Genomic DNA, 16,978 nt, shown 5'->3' with positions numbered 1-16,978 from the left:
TATATTTTATATTATATATTTTATATCAATATAAAGTGTAATTTATTCCTGTGATCAAAGCTGAATTTTCAGCATCATTAGTCCAGTCTTCAGTCACATGATCCTTCAGAAATAATTCTATTATGATGATTTGATGCTCAAGAAACATTTCTCATTGTTATCAATGTTGAAAACAGTTATTTACATTTTTATTTCAGGATTCTTTGTTGAATAGAAAATTCAAAAGAGGGGGGGGGGGGGATTTTATGCATCCCTGATGAATAAAAATCAATACTTTTATTCATCAGGGATGAATTAAATTGATGAAAAGTTACAGTAAAGACATTAGTAATATTATAAAAGATTCTATTTCAAATAAATGCTGTTCTTTTAAACTTTCTATTCATCAAAGAATCCTGAACAAAAATTTTACACAACTGTTTTCAACATTGATAATAATAAGGAATGTTTTTTGAGCATCAAATCAGCATATTAGAATGATTTCTGAAGGATCATGTGACACTGAAGACTGGAGTAATGATGCTGAAAATGCAGCTTTGATCACAGGAATAAATCACATTTTAAAATATATTAAAATAGAAAACAGTTATTTTAAATTGTCATAATATTTAACAATATTACTGGGGTTTTTTGTGTATTTTTAATCAAATAAATGCAGCCTTGGTGGGCAGAAGAGACTTCTTTTAAAAACATAAAAAATATTACCGATCCAAAACTTTTGACTGGTAGTCTATACTGTAAGTACACAAACTGTAAATTAAAGTGCAACCGTTAAACATTTAAAATAGGCAAAATGCTATTATTATCATCATTACCAAAAAAATATCCATATAAAGTTTGTTTAGGTAGAGAATTACTAAGATGAGTATTAACATTTTAATATTAACATCAATATCAGGAAAAAAAATATATAGCATGAATTAAGCCCCCTTTTCCACATTGAGATGACTCTAAAAGTGGTTCAATATCTAAAATGCATATTCATATCTACTCTAGTACCAGTCAAAAGTTTGAACACGCAGACTGAATGTATGATTCTACTGATCTTAAAAACCTTTTGAACTAAAAGCTTCTGCTTAAAGGCTTGAAATTAATTGTGTAGATAATTATAAACTGTACTTGCATATGAATTTCTTTACAAAACTTGTAACTGTTAAAAGCATTCAAGATCACCTCACTTCATGAAGGTGGTTGAGAAAAAGCCCACAATGTGCAGAGCTGTAATCTAGACAAAAGGAATTTGAAGAAGCTGAAATATTAGATCTGTTTAACATTTTTGTCACTACATAATTTCAAAATGTGATGAGGTCTTTATTATTCTATGTAAAAAGTACAAAGAATGATAATGATAATAATACTAATAATGAATAAGTCGTTGTGTCCAAACTTCTCACTGGTAGTGTATGTACGTAAAACTAATTCATTCGAGGTCATTAAAGGAGAACTCCGGTCAATTTTAACATTGAGCTCATTTTTTTTGTAAATTTGGAGTGCTGTCAATACAGAGAACCACGACAAAAATCGGTGTTGCCTACACCGTGTTATCCTCTTTTTAAAATTTACACCCTGTTGACTTCAATGGGGCAAGTTTTAAACCTGCTTTTAGCCTCTTAACATCCTTGATGTGTCATTACAAGTGCCCAGCCATGTGAGTGATTCCTTCAGAGTGATCATGGGTGAATCTGACTGCAGTAGATGTGAAAGATATGAATAAAAATGATGTTATTTCAGCCAGCGCACATCCCTGTATTTACATCCTGTTTTCGGTCGAAGTTCATAGTAATCGATTGTCGAGTTCACAAGCATAGGTTTAGTTACCTATGATCACGCGCGTGAACTCGACAATCGATTACTATGGACTTCGACCGAAAACAGGAAGAAAATACAGGTGTGTGCGCTGGCTGAAATAACATCATTTTTACTGCAGTCAGATTCACCCGTGATCACTCTGAAGGAATCACTCACATTAGCTGTGCACTTGTAATGACACATCAAGGATGTTAAGAGGCTAAAAGCTGGTTTAAAACTTGCCCCATTGAAGTCAACAGGGTGCAAATTTTAAAAAGAGGATAACACAGTGTAGGCACCACCGATTTTTGTTGTTGTTCTCTGTACTGACAGCACTCCAAATTTACAAAAAAAATGAGCTCAATGTTAAAATTGACCGGAGTTCTCCTTTAACCCTCCTGTTACCCTCAAATCTACCAACATCTTTTACCCACTGGGGTCAATTTGACCCCACCAATTTAAACCCCCACAATTCGATTTTTTCCCCAAAGGTTTAAGTCAGGTACTTTATGTTTCTTTGTTGACTACTTAAATAGCCCTTTAAATAAAACACCACCAACCCCCCACCCCCACCCCCACCCCTTATACATCCAGAATACCTATTGCACGACTATGGACAAATTAGCAAATCACTATAAAATGTCACTGATTTATCTAAAATTCAAAAATTATATATATTTTTGGTGTTTTAATAGCTATTTATTTATTATATTATACAATATTATATATTGTATTATTGTATTATACAATATATTATGTATTATTATATTATACAATTTATCAAGGATAGGTTTGGGGTCAATATGACACTCCCATTGATAGTCTCAGGATGCCTCACTGTTGGCACGACACAGGACTCATGGTAGCGTTCACCTTTTCTTCTCTGGACAATCGATTTTTCCAGATGTTCTAATTAGATACATTAACTTTGCACCAGTCTTCTGCTGTCCACTTCTTGTACTTCCTGCAGAATTTCAGCCAATATTTGATGTTTTTATTGGAGAGAAGTGGCTTCTTTGCTGCCCTTCTTGACACCAGGTCGTTGTCCAAAAGTCTTGGCCTCGCTGTGTGTGCAGATGCTCTCACACCCACCTGCTGCTAATATTGAGCAGTTCTGCATTGGTGGTGACACGATTCCCTAGCTGATTCCTCAGGAGGAGAAGTTCCTGGTACTTGTTGGACACTCTGGGACATCCTAAAGCCTTCTTCACTGCAGCTGAACCTCTATTCTTGAAGCTCTTGATGATCTGGTAAATTGAGGCCATTTTGATGCAAAAATGATCCTCCATCTTTCTTTGGAGGAAACCATTGCTAACAGAAGAACACAATGATTGGAAGCACTTCTTCCTTCCTTATAGCAATCATGTGCTGATGATATGATTAGTAAAATGATGTTAGCTGGTAATTTGGTGCCAAGGACAAAAACAGTGAAATATGGTGTTTTGTGATAAAGCTTTTTGAAATGATGTAAAATGCCACTGATCACTCTGCACAATAATCTAGAAAAATGTGAATCACCATCATAACAACTGAAGCAGCAAAAATTTAAAATTTGGCCACAGCTGTACCCTGTCATTCAAGTGGGAAGTGTCCAGTCGAACAAGGTGATGTTGGTGGCGCATCCGCTGTTCAGCTCCCGCAAAAGGTCCACGTACTCGTAGGAGATGCCCAGTTGTTGTAGGGCGAGCAGTACGGCATTGATCTCTACGCTGTCGAAGGCTTTCTTTTAGTCTATGAAGGCCAGTACCAAGGGCATCTTGTACTTCTGGCAGCGTTCGAGCAGTTGGTTCAGCACGTGGATGTGGTCCATTGTGCTATAGCCAGTCCGGAAGCCGGCCTGTTCGGGTGGCTGTTGTTCGTCCAACTGCCTGGCTAGTCGGTTGTACAGCACCTTGGTGAAAACCTTGTACACGGTCGGCAGGAGCCAGATTGGCCGATAATTCCTCAGCTGTTCACGGTCACCCTTCTTGTACAACAGCACTGTCTTGGCTGTCTTCCATTGATCTGGTGTTCTTCTCTGCGCCATGTAGCGGCTGAAACGACTGGCAAATGCTGCTCAAAGCATCGGTCCACCCTCTTTGAGCAGCTCGGCCTCGATTCCGTCCAGCCCTGGCGCCGGTCTTTCTGGATGTTCTGGATCGCATGCCTGACCTCACTGGTCAACACTGACGGGATGGCTGGTATGGCGTCATCCTGCATTTCGGGCGGGTCGACTGGTGTCTTGCTGGCGAACAGGTCCGTATAGAACCCAAAAAAAACCCCAAAAAACTTTGCTAAGAGGTAATTTTCAATTGAGAAAGAGCATAAAGAGAGAGCTCACAAAGCACAAAGAGAAATGGTTTATAAGGCTTCTGTGGAAGCTTTCATACATTTGCTCCTCCCCTATATTATGTTTTCCCCTCCCCCACGGAACAAAATATCAAAGTTCTTGCAAGAATTATGTTTTCCCTTCCCTGGAAATATATAATTGGCACTGGAAATATCTAATTTCTTGTGAGAATTATGATACCCCCCTCCACTATATCGTGTGAACTATCAGTGGTTCTCGCAATACTTCAAGTAGGCCTATTTGGTAATGTCAGGTTAGGGCCCTAAAGCAGAGGGAAGGTTTTTGAAGATCATAAAATCTCAACTTATAATGACCTCAATATCATCCAGAATAAATGTGGGATTTGTGCCTAATCACCAATGTGTGAACAACAAAAAAAATGATATTTCTTATATGTTTTATACAGCAAAATGAGCCTGGGGTCAAATTGACCCCAAAGAACACCGATGCTACAAAAGTACGTACAGAACATTGAAAACCTATCATCATGTTAATTTTATGTTTACCCAGTTGTCCCCATTACATTAGGAAAAGTCTTTAAATATGAAGCAAAAATTTTTTTTTTAAAGTATGTATTTTGAGACGTTAAACACTGAATGGGGTCAAATTGACCCCAAAGGTAATAGGAGGGTTAAGCTCTTATTCATAAGACAGAGAATTACTGCATGTTTAACTTCAAAACAATGTAGACTATCAATAACTAACAAATGCAACAAGTTGAGATTGTCAGGTTCAGTTTATCCAAGTAATGATTCAAAGCGTTTAATACCAATTTCATAGCGATGTCTGTGGTATTCTTCAGTGTTGCCCTGTTGACAAGCAGAGACAATCTCATGTAGATTGTCCTGACAACTGGTGATCAGTCTCCAGCCCATGAGTTCAGTTCTTGGGTCTTTCTCCAATACTAACACTTTCTCTGCTGCAGTAACATCTGGCTTTGGCTTTCCCAGCACTGCATCTTTATTCCGAGGTAATAGAGCCCATAGCGAGAGACTAGGACACAAGCTTATGTTTACTTTGCGACGTATCTTGTAGACTTTCAGAAGCCGCATAATGGATTCCTGTACAATGCTGTCACACTCCAGAAGTACACCATTCAGTCCATTTGGGTTTCCTTTTAAACTGAACAACAACAAAAAGAGTTACATTAATGCATACATTCAGAATGTACATTCAGAATGGTTTTATGTTTAGCACATGCTATTCTCTAAAAATCTGCACTCTTTACATTAAACATTAGCTGTTTTCATCCATGAATTTAATGCTAAATAGAATTTTACATAAACAATTTGCAAATAAAGCACTGTTTACATCCCATGTCGTCTCTTCCCGGGACATTGGCATGAAATACATATTGTAATAAAAATGAAAGTTGCTGCAATCGGGGCACTGTCGCTAATTACTTTGTTGAAACATTGTTATCTTGTATTTGAAGGTGGATACCTGGTGTTAGGAAATGCAATCGTGTGTGACAGGCATTTCAGGATGGCCAATTCAACATTTGAGATGCAGTGCAATGAAATTTTTTCACTAATTAGTATTCCAATCATTTCCTCTGTTGAAGCAAATTCAGTTTTATTCAGTAAATGTGTTTCTGTGTGTACAGTGCGTCCAGAATTATTAGGCACGTTCATTTTCTGATCATTTTTTTTTCCAGGCACATTTTACCAATTCCAAAACACATTAATCCAAACCCCTTTTTTCCACATTGAGATGACTCTAAAAGTGGTTCAATATCTAAAATGCATATTCATATCTACACTAGTAGCAGTCAAAAGTTTGAACACGCAGACTGAATGTATGCTTCTACTGATCTTAAAAACCTTTTGAACTAAAAGCTTCTGCTTAAAGGCTTGAAATTAATTGTGTAGATAATTATAAACTGTCCTTGCATATGAATTTCTTTACAAACTTAATTTTTTCAAATGCTGTTTAAAAAGCTTAATAACTTAATCTTAAAAATGCCTTATATTCAGGTGTGCATAATTATTAGGCACGCTTTCTTTTACAGATAAAATAAGCCAAAAAAGATTTAACTAAATTATTAAATGCCCATGAGAAGGATGCAATACTAATGCAATACTAGAAATTGCAGTTAAGGCATGACCATTGAAATTGAAATGCTCATTGGGTCAGCAGGGTCAAAATTAAGGTGAAACCATCAGGAACCCTTTAGTATCCAGCGCCACCATTTTCCAGAACTGTACCACTTTTCTGAAGAATTCATCTTCCAGAATCTGGCAGTAAGTTTTAGGAGTTCATTTTTATTCCATCTCCTACCCGAAGTCCGTTTTGGAGAGATGAACTAAAAATGAACTCCCAAAACTTACTGCCAGATTCTGGAAGACTAAAACCAAATGTGGATCACTTTGCATACGGCTGATACTTTTTGTAACTACATGTTACCGCATTAACATTCCAATATCTCTGTTTATTACGTTTTATAAAGTTTATAAAGAACTAGTGCAAAATGCCCGTGCAAAATCAGTTTTTGTGTGTGTTTTAAGTAATTGTTGGTTTGGTGTGTTTGAGTGCTCATTGTTACAATTAAACAGCAAAAGTTCAGAGACATTTTTATTTGTGCATGGTAGAAAGCACACAGTGAACTCCGTCAAAACGCTATGCTTGAGCAAACAGTTTGTGAATAGGCTACTACAAATGATGCCCGTGAAAGAGACTGTGAACGCACTGAATAGGATATGTTTAGTTGGTGAATAGCATAGGCTACTATTACACAGTAGCGATAACGTTAAGCGCACCAGAATGAAATATAATATTCAGAAGTAATCAGCATAGCTGACTTACAGATTCAGTTAACATCCACAAATGAATAAATGTGTCGATTCAGGGAGCAGTGCAAAGTGCTCGTGCAAAATAATTTTTTGTGTGTGTTTTTAGTAATTGTTGGTTTGGTGTATTTGAGTGCTCATTGTTACAATTACACAACAAAAGTTCAGTGACATTTTTATTTGTGCATGGTAGAAAGCAAATACTGATACTGACATAATGACATACAACAAATGTGGAAAATTGAACTACACGATTCAGGGAGCAGGCTACACAGTGAACTCAGAGAAAACGCTACTTAAGCTCTGCTGCTTTCTTCGACCCTCTCTGTCTCTGGTCCTGGGCTGTGCTCACTCAGTGTGCAGTGTGAGAGGGGGAGTGGCCAGCGGCTAGAGCGGCAAAATAGCCTGGTTAAAACCAGACCATTCTCAGTAGTAACTGAGTTATAGTCTGGCAAAGCTCCATAGACAAATCATTTCCAAAGGGGCGTCACCAACGGACGTCGCTCAAATGCCTCTGGGCGCAGTTGGATAGACCTAAAACCAATCAGAGCGATCGTCATCGTGTAAAGCCATATGCTGCGTCCCAATTCGCCTAAGTTACACTACGCCATAAAAGTATGTACTCTTTTTGTGAAGAAAAGGTATTTACTTTTGAATGTGTAGCAAAAAAGTAGGCAAGCTTTGGGACATACTACTTCGTCATCTTTATCGGACGGATCTGTCGCGTGCATCCTGTCACTTAAACTGCCCTGTCAATCATCGTGTCACAGTTAAAATCCTCTATTAAATCTAATTTAATTTCCTACAGTTTCGGAGAGAAATGTAGTAGCACGTTCATCTGCCAGTGGGTCTTTCATGGAGACTGTCCTCATGTGTTTGCAATTTGAATATAATAATGCATTTAAAAGTTGAACGGACGTCACTCAAATGCCTCTGGGCGCAATTGGATAGACCTAAAACCAATCAGAGCGATCGTCATTGTGTAAAGCCCGCCTCAACGTTTCTGATTGGTGCTGCGATTTCTAGGCCATGGAAATGGGCTTGAATGAGCTCTTTGCCAGACTACTTCTCGAGCAAATCTGAATTTGCCGGAAGTTGTCTGGGTTTTCCAGTGTGTGCTTCTTTTACCGATATATATTTAACAATATCTTTTGCATTTCTAATCCAAAACAATGTCAAACTTGGCACTGCACTTAGTCATGCCCGTAGCAAGACACCTGTCAAGTTTGAAATCCATCGGACTAACGGTTCGAGAGATATGTGAACACACACACACACACACACACACACACACACACACACACACACACACACACACAGAGAGAGAGAGACAGAAAGACATTCCCGTAATTTATAGATAGATATAATATACAGAAGTAAACAGCGTAGGTGACTTACAGATTCAGTTAACATCCACAAATGAATAAGCACGACGATTCAGGGAGCAGGCTACACAGTGAACTCGACGATTCAGGGAGCAGGCTACACAGTGAACTCCGAAAAAAATGCTACGCTTGAGCAAACAGTTTGTGAATAGGTTACTACAAATGATGGCCGTGAATAAAATATAATATTCAGAAGTAAACAGTGTAGCTGACAGAGTGTTTATATCAGAATGTTTATTTTTAAACAACAACCTTCTTGGGGCTTCTTTGACCGATACAACCCTCTAATGTCGGAGTGTTTATTTTTAAACCACAACCTTCTAAGTGCTTCTTTTACCAATATATTTAACGATATCTTTTGCATTTCTAATCCAAACAACGTCAAACTTGCCACTGCACTTACTCATGCCCATAGCGAGACACCTGTCAAGTTTGAAATCCATCGGACTAACGGTTCGAGAGATATGTGAATAACAGACATACAGACACACAGACTGACTGACTGACAGACAGACGCTTCTGTAATTTATAGATAGATTAGAATCTTGAAAGATATTAAGATATCACTAATACTTTTAGAGTTACAGGAACGCAAACGTTGGAAAAAGAATATCTATGGCACAGGTATATTCTATGCAATTGTGTTGAAAGAAAAAAAAATAGATTAATTTCTAGTTTCAACATTATTTGTTTTTCAGATATTCCTCTTTGAAAGAAAAAAGTATCAGCTGTATTCAAAGTGACCTACATTTGGTTTTTGACTACTGAAAATATGTACAATTTACTCACATTAATATGGGATGAATTTAGTCTCAAAATGATGAACACATGCATGCACAATTATCCATGAACTTGATAAATGTTGCAGATATGTTTTACTATCCACAACCAAATACCTTTCAACTAGTGTGTGCAAAATTCAGAAATAAATGAATGTGTAACAATTTGTACAAATAAAGACACTTTTGTGAATACAAATGTTTTCTTTTGTATTAGTGTATCAATGTTCATGTGCAACAAAAAAGATGTGCATTTAGGGATCAGGGGTTGTTGTGGTGAAGGCATTTCCCTTGCGGTAATTTTGAGTGGCTCAATAGTGCAATATGCTGTATCATCGCCATTTATTTATTTACTTATTGCTATCTAAATAAGTATTTCGATGTAGTCAGCAGGCACAAAAACAAGGACACATTCAGTAACCAAGAGCCTGGCAACCAGACCTACATCAAGATGTTAGGTCTGGCAACTTACCAATAGACACTGCTCAATCCGAGGGGCGGGATAAACGGCTGTCTTTCAAATTCCCTCTGCACGCAATAGGACAGCGCTTCAACCAACCAGGGCTGCGTTTCCCAAAAGCATCGTAAGCCTAAGTTGATCGTAAAAACGATCGTACGACTGATCTTAATATTACGGTCTGTTTCCCAAAAGCATCGTAGCTTAAGTAGCACTTGAAAATCTTCGTAGATCTACGAGTGCTCTGGAGTAATCGTACATCCCCAAGTGCATCGTAAGAAGACAGATTTATGAGGACACTTGCAGGACAACCGGCAGATTACACCTTTAACTTTATTCAAATGGATGTGATTATAATAAGGTTTTGATTGTACTTTATTGTACACTTTATTACTCTTTTTGTTGTTGGTTAAATTAATGTATTAAATAATTAAAAAGGTCAGAAAACAAAACAAAAAAATTTAAATAATTTAATCTATTAATTTTAATCAAAATTAAATGAATGAATACATAAATAAATAAAAGAAATCCTTTAAATCTGTTGAAAATTACATGTGTTTCGCTCTATCTCCTCTAAAAGGTTTTTTTTTTTTTTTTTTTTAAGCCATTTTGTCAGTGCCTCCGCCTGTAGGTGCTTTATATATACTTGTCTTGATTGCTAATCCACAACAGATGACAATTATTAGGTTAAACGTTCAGAATACGATTCCATATAAGGTTATATTTCAGAACTTCGCGAATGGACAGCGACTCTTAAGTAGCACGTAGAGCGCGTTCTCGCATTGCATTTCTCGCAGTGCATTTTTGTGAAACGCTCGTGGAATTGCTGCGAGCGTTCGTAACTTTGCATGTAGAAAGCGCTCTTAAGAGCTAAGATACATCGTTATCGGGAAACCCGGCCCAGAGCGTTTTCCCAACAGCGGAGCTAACGTTAGTTGATAGATTCAACTTTTGAATCTGGCCAGAAAAACTACGAACACATCTTCCTTTTTTAAGATTGACTTAAGTGCCGTTCTTTGCTCTTTTCTCAAAGAAAAACTTAACTCCAAGTCCTCCAGAGTCGCGGCCAAAGCCGATTTGAAAGACTGTTCACCAGAAGCGGCAACTCTTCTTTGTTTTCAAGTAGCAGGGAACCGTCGCAACTCTGTCGTTATTATGTTAAGCCCGCCCGCCTACTCTATACGCGATGTGATTGGCCTGAGCCTGACCCAATTTAGGTTTTTACAGCTCCGAAAGTCAACGGACAGTTGCTAGACTACCCTTGGCTGCAAAATACATTTGCTGCCGCTAGGGTGCGTCTAGATTTCTAGGCTAAAGTAACCAATGTAACCAAAACCAGAGAATGTCTAATAGGAAGAGAATTGGCACTCTCTGCTTACTTCCGGTTTCTGGACTGGCTGCAGTAACACGTCTCTGTCCATGCGGGGGCGCTCGCAGGCGAGTGCAGAATGGATGGAGGTCTATGGCGAAAAACCCTCAAAATCCACTTTTCTCAGGATATAATTTTTTTTCTAGTAATTTGAATGTTGTATTCGAAAGGAGAGGCAAAGAAATTACACATTGCTGGGTGTTAGATTTTTTAGAGTCACTTATTTGGTTTAAAAAGTCTTTTAAAATGTCAATGACGTCAGAATGCTGACGTCATTAGCAGAATGCTAGCGTGTTATGGGCAACAACAACTCAACCTGTAAGAAATCGAAAAGAAATAAGTACTCGTTCATTAAACTTTCGACCTATAACCCATGTTGAACTTGCAAAACCTACAATAAAATCTGAGATTTCTTAACGGCAATCGGGTGAAAGAGACACATTTAGCCATCTAGCCCCATAGACTCCCATTCAGTCTGCACTCGCCCGCGATCACCTCCAGTGGAATTCTAATGGAACTGCAACCAAGATCGATACAATGGGGCTAATAGGAAGTGCCAAGGCTCTCCGTATGACGGGCTGCGATATTTTTTTTCCCAGGAGGGTAGGGGAAGACTCATTAATATTCATTAGGGAAGTCATCACTGATTGGTCTTTACCCCAGTGACGGGTAGGTTTAGGGGCGGGGTTGGGGTAGGTCATCACATAGACCCCAGTGACGGGTAGGTTTAGGGGCGGGGTTAGGGGTAGGTCATCAGACCAATCAGTGATGACTTTCCTAATGAATATTAATGAGTCTTCCCCTACCATCCTGGGAAAAAAAATATCGCTGACGGGCTCTGCCAAAACTAAACAGGAAGTGATGTTAACTGAAGAGAATGACAAAATAAGGGTCCACATAACAGAACATAAACCTTACAATAAGATTGTTAAGTTGTCACCTGATTCATAAATGCACATCTTACTTGCTGCATGCACAAATTCTGACCTACATTAATACAAAATCAAGGTTTTGTATTTACAACTATGTCTCTCACTGATTCTTGAGAGTCGGGACAAAACATGTCCCACATAGAAAAGTCTAATTTATAGCAAAAAATAAGAAATTCATCATGATTGACATACTTACAAAGTTAAATCTAAAGGAATTCTATACATATCTGAATTTTAGAATAAACTATTTTATCTTTTTGGGGAAAATGTGTTTAAATGTATGGTCTGTGGTTAGAAGGTCCATGTTATTGCACTTGTCATCAGCAAGAGGTCACAATATTAACCATCCCAAAAAACTTAAAAAAAGCTCTACAATTGTGAAAACATATATATCAAATAAAAAATAAGGGGTATAAATATAAAAAACAATGCATGAAGTGAACATCAAACAATATTTTCCATAAAAATCTGCCTATTAAAGTTGTGTCCTCAGTTTCTGTCAACTCCCGTCAGATTTTTTCATAAAGCTCTTTAAATCAGGAAATAGCATGGTCAGCTATATCCCTGAGGACCCCTTTTCATATCCCTGCCTGTGGTGAATGCAGCACTACCACCCATGCTCTGGTACATTTTACATTTTTTTATATTTTAGACAAACAATGTCAATATTCCTATGGTCACAGCTGCACCATGTCAATACCATCTTTCTGTTAAGATACTTTTTTTTAAACCATAGTGGATTGAATTTAAGCATTTTAGTGAGGTTATTGGGACAGCTAGCAACTGAGGAAAAACTACCTAGCTGCAGTGTACAATACATGTTTTGGCGGGAAAATACATGCCCTTACGTCAACTCCGTCTGACGGAGTTGACCTGTAAGCTGACGGAGTTGACAAATCCACCAATAACCTCTTAATGTGCGAATATAATATTATTTGTGAATATAGTGAAGGGTTAAACTGTTATTTCAGGGTTTTATTTACACATAAATGCACATACATAGCATGCATTACATTATTTAACCATACACATCTGACTTGTAGATAATGGGCAGGCAGTGGTCTGCTTATTATTGTGTAACATGTAACTTTGCCAGCACTTATATATAAATATATATATTTATATATGTTGAGACAGAGATAGAGAAATGAGAAGCCAGTGTAGGCCTGGGCGATATGGCCAAAAAAATTATCACGATCATTTTTTTTTATATTAGTCGATATCGATAATTATCACGATAAATGTCTTTCAAGTTTAAAGGCAGATTTTTGCTCCTAAGTGAAAGTTGTAGAAAACAGAGTGTTAATTGTGGTTTTAAACTACTCTTTATTGTCAGAACATATCATGACAAACAGGTGAACATTTCACAAATCTGAGGTAAAACATTCAAACATTTTTCGTCAACACCGTCAGTTTTTTGTCAACAGCGTTGGATGTATGTATGTTTTTGTTAATTTTTTGGGGAAAAAAAATATTCTTCCTTCAGTTTATGTTGTTTTTGTAATAAAGGACCATCTGATCTACATCCTCTTATGTTTTATTTATTTAAGGAATTTGTTTTTACAATATTGAAATTAAAATCAAAGTTTGAAAATGCAAATATTTAGAAATCTGAGTTTTCAGAATAGTGTGAAATCACAACTTAAGTTTATATATTGTATTTTTTTTACATATCAGAGTAACTAAACACTATTACAATATACTTCAGAACTTTAGATTCTTGTTGGATTTGAAGAATTAAAATTGTATACTTTTTAGTGTGTCTGACAGAGTTGACACAAATCCAGTTCTGAAGGGAAACATGTTTATTTGTTAAAAATGTGTTTTTATTTAGAACCTGTTCCTTTACATGGTTAAATAGCTAAGACCTTTCTCTGCAGAAACATATAACTCTAATTGATATAGTGTGTATTTTAAAAAAAAGTTTTTTAAAACGTGTTTTGTCCCGACTCTCAAGAATCAGTGCTCTATTTGTACAAAATGCTGCACATCTATCTATAAATTACAGAAACGTCTGTCTGTCTGTCTGTCTGTCTGTCTGTCTGTCTGTCTGTCTGTCTGTCTGTCTGTCTGTCTGTCTGTTATTCGCATATCTCTCGAACCGTTAGTCCGATGGATTTCAAACTTGACAGGTGTCTCGTTATGGGCACGAGTAAATGCAGTGCCAAGTTTGACGTTGTTTGGATGAGAAATGCAAAAGATATCGTTAAAAATACCAGTAAAAGAAGCACTTAGAAGGTTGTGGTTTAAAAATAAACATTCTGACATTAGAGGGTTGTATCGGTCAAAGAAGCCCCAAGAAGGTTGTGGTTTAAAAATAAACATTCTGATATAAACACTCTGTCAGCTATGTTTACTTCTGAATATTATATTTTATTCATGGCCATCATTTGTAGTAACCTATTCACAAACTGTTTGCTCAAGCATAGCATTTTTTCGGAGTTCACTGTGTAGCCTGCTCCCTGAAATCTGTAAGTCACATGCGCCGTTTACTTCTGTATATTATATCTATCTATAAATTAGGGAACGTCTTTCTGTGTGTGTGTGTGTGTGTGTGTGTGTGTGTTATTCGCATATCTCTCGAACCGTTAGGCCGGTGATACACTGGCTGCGTGGCGTGAGCGTCTCAGCTGCGTGGCGTGTCCGTTTTTTTTTCGGCTCCCATGTTAACAGGTTAGAGCTTGCACACTATGGCAAGACAAGAGGCTCAGAAATACGCCATAGATTAATCGCGTTTAAAGCCAAACGCCGTCAAATACGGCGTAACGTGTGACCCATTAAAAATACCAAAAACATTTTTTTCCAGGGGTTTAGTTTTAGCCTGCATGTAAAATAGCAGCAACAGAATAGGGGGATTCATCATCGTATTCACCTGTAGTGCTTCTGTGAAAGCACTACAGGTGGGTGGGGGGTGGATCCGGCGACTCAAAACGGGGGTTGGAGGTAACGAAAAAAAAAAAAAAAATCACACTGCCTATGTAGCTTCTCTGCAGGGGCGGCGCCAGAGAATTTTTAACGCATGTGCTGAGGGGGTGCTAGATCATTGACAGGGGGAGCTGCGCAAAACTTGGCCACTAAATATTTAATATTCAATTATTTTAATGATCACAATTAAAGTTTTATTAAATTGAACAAGCGCAGCATTCAGCACAATCAAATATTCTAAAAGATTATTAATAATAATTGTATATCAACATAATATCTCGTTATTTCGACATAATATGTGTGCGTGCAACAAGCAAGATGTGCATTTGTAAATCCGGTGAGGCATGCATTGATTTTTATTAATAAACTAGTGTTTTCTGACTGTCTGCTGCAAAGATGAAGTTGACGATCGACATATTCGTAGTGAACGCGCCTAGAGAGAAATGCACATAATGGATTACTGTACATATTTAGAGAGTAGCCTTTTTCTTTTCTTTTTTAATTTTGAATTATTTCGTTTAAAGACATTTCAAGCTTTGTGTATTTGATGTATTTCTCATGTCTGTGTGAGGCATACACTGAGTTTCGTTAAGTTAGGATGAGATGTGCTCCAGTTAACGTGCAATGCAAGTGACCACGCAGGCGCCTCCATGATTATATTGTCCGTTATATTTGCTTCTTATTCATTAAATCCAGGCAATTGGTTGTACAGTAGGCTATAGTAGGCCTAAAGACTCTCTATTTGTACAAATTGCTGCACATTCATTAAATTCTGAATTTTGCACACACAAGTTGAAAGGCATTTGTTCAAATCAAGTTTACGGATAATTGTGCGTGCATTTATTAATCATTATGATACTAAAATCATAACAAAGTGGGCTATGCTATGTACAAAAAAAATCAGATGAGCCCAGAACGCAATTACACGTTAAGTATTTTCCCCCCATAGAAAACCATTATAAGAACGCTTAATGTGGCTTAATGCAGATTAGAATGTCCCCTTATTATGTCGAAATAACGAGATATTATGTCGATACTACTGCTGTGTCCACCATGGTCTCCACATTCTTGATCAGCGGAAACGATTTTTGCTTGTTTGGGATCTGAGTGGCCAGCGTATTTGAAAAAGTTAAGCAAACTTTGCTGTCTTTTTGACATTTTTCCCCTGAGTGAAACGATCGAGGCTTACAGCAATCTCAACTAGCACAACAAGCGGGCAAGTCATGTGTCACCCATGTTCACATGTTCCGGCGTGTTCCGGTTCAAATTAAGCCCTGTGTGACACCCTTTTAAAATGTGAAAATCCTATTAATTTTGCTTTATTGATTTGAATGTTCTTTAATATTTTCTTTAATTTCAGTTTATCATTTAGCTTGGATTATTTTAATACATAAAATTAATAATTCCTTGGGAGCATACGAATTGGATTACCACAAATGATCCGTGCTGAATTCGTCTGGTCTGACTCAGTTCATCATTGATTGGGAAAGAACAGTTCAAACTTGCTGGCTGTGGAAATCAGTGGGCGTGTCTCATTATACTATAAGCAAAACGCCGTTTTTTACAGCGTCATATGGCGAGATGAACGGCGTAAAACGCGGTGCTTTCCATGCACACTAAAACACTGTCAAATGCGGCGTCATTGACGTATTTCGCGCGTCTTTTACGGTGTTTGTAATTACAACGGCGTATTTTACGGCGTCCAATACGGTTTAAAACGCCGTATTTGACGGCGTTTGGCTTTAAACGCGATTAATCTATGGCGTATTTCTGAGTCTCTTGGCTTGACATAGCACACTGCCTGCGTGACAAAACGCGTGCATGCTAGAAATAGAACCAACGCCTATTTTTCACGTGACACGCAAGCGTGTTGGAAGCGTTTCCAGGCAAAATAGAATAGGAAAAGATGTTTATATGTCATTTTGCCATGAATACATATTAATAAATGTCATTTTGATGTTTGAAAGTGTCTAGGGTTTGACATAAATGCAAATATAAATGTAATGTAAAAAAATATTATCGATTTTCAAATACTGCACCTGTCAATACAGAACGAAATATTCTATAGCCTATTTTGCCGTCAACACTGCCGACGTTGTCTTTGCTGCTATATATTTATGTTTAACATGAAGTAGGCTATAGGCCTTCCACAACTCTCTCCCCATATGTCGAATATATCACCTATGAGGCTTATCATAATGTTACCTAGCAGCAGCAGCGCCGCG

The 16,978-nt window shown here is 37.5% G+C and overlaps 1 protein-coding gene across 2 annotated transcripts in view; it reads right to left on the bottom strand.

Moving 5' to 3' along the window:
- The window catches only part of iba57 (iron-sulfur cluster assembly factor IBA57), a 34,051-nt gene that overhangs the window by 5,645 nt on the left and 11,428 nt on the right, over positions 1 to 16,978 (bottom strand). For both annotated transcript variants that reach the window (XM_081375094.1, XM_081375093.1), the window contains exon 2: positions 4,887 to 5,239. In XM_081375094.1, coding sequence (XP_081231220.1) covers positions 4,887 to 5,239 — 353 coding nt within the window. The remainder of the gene's footprint in view (positions 1 to 4,886; positions 5,240 to 16,978) is intronic.

This window comes from Scardinius erythrophthalmus (genome assembly GCF_964197995.2).
Source record: "Scardinius erythrophthalmus genome assembly, chromosome: 9".
In the NCBI taxonomy this organism is placed as follows: domain Eukaryota; kingdom Metazoa; phylum Chordata; class Actinopteri; order Cypriniformes; family Leuciscidae; genus Scardinius; species Scardinius erythrophthalmus.
The sequence above is the reverse complement of the archived record's forward strand: the minus strand, read 5'-3'. Positions and strand labels throughout refer to the sequence as shown.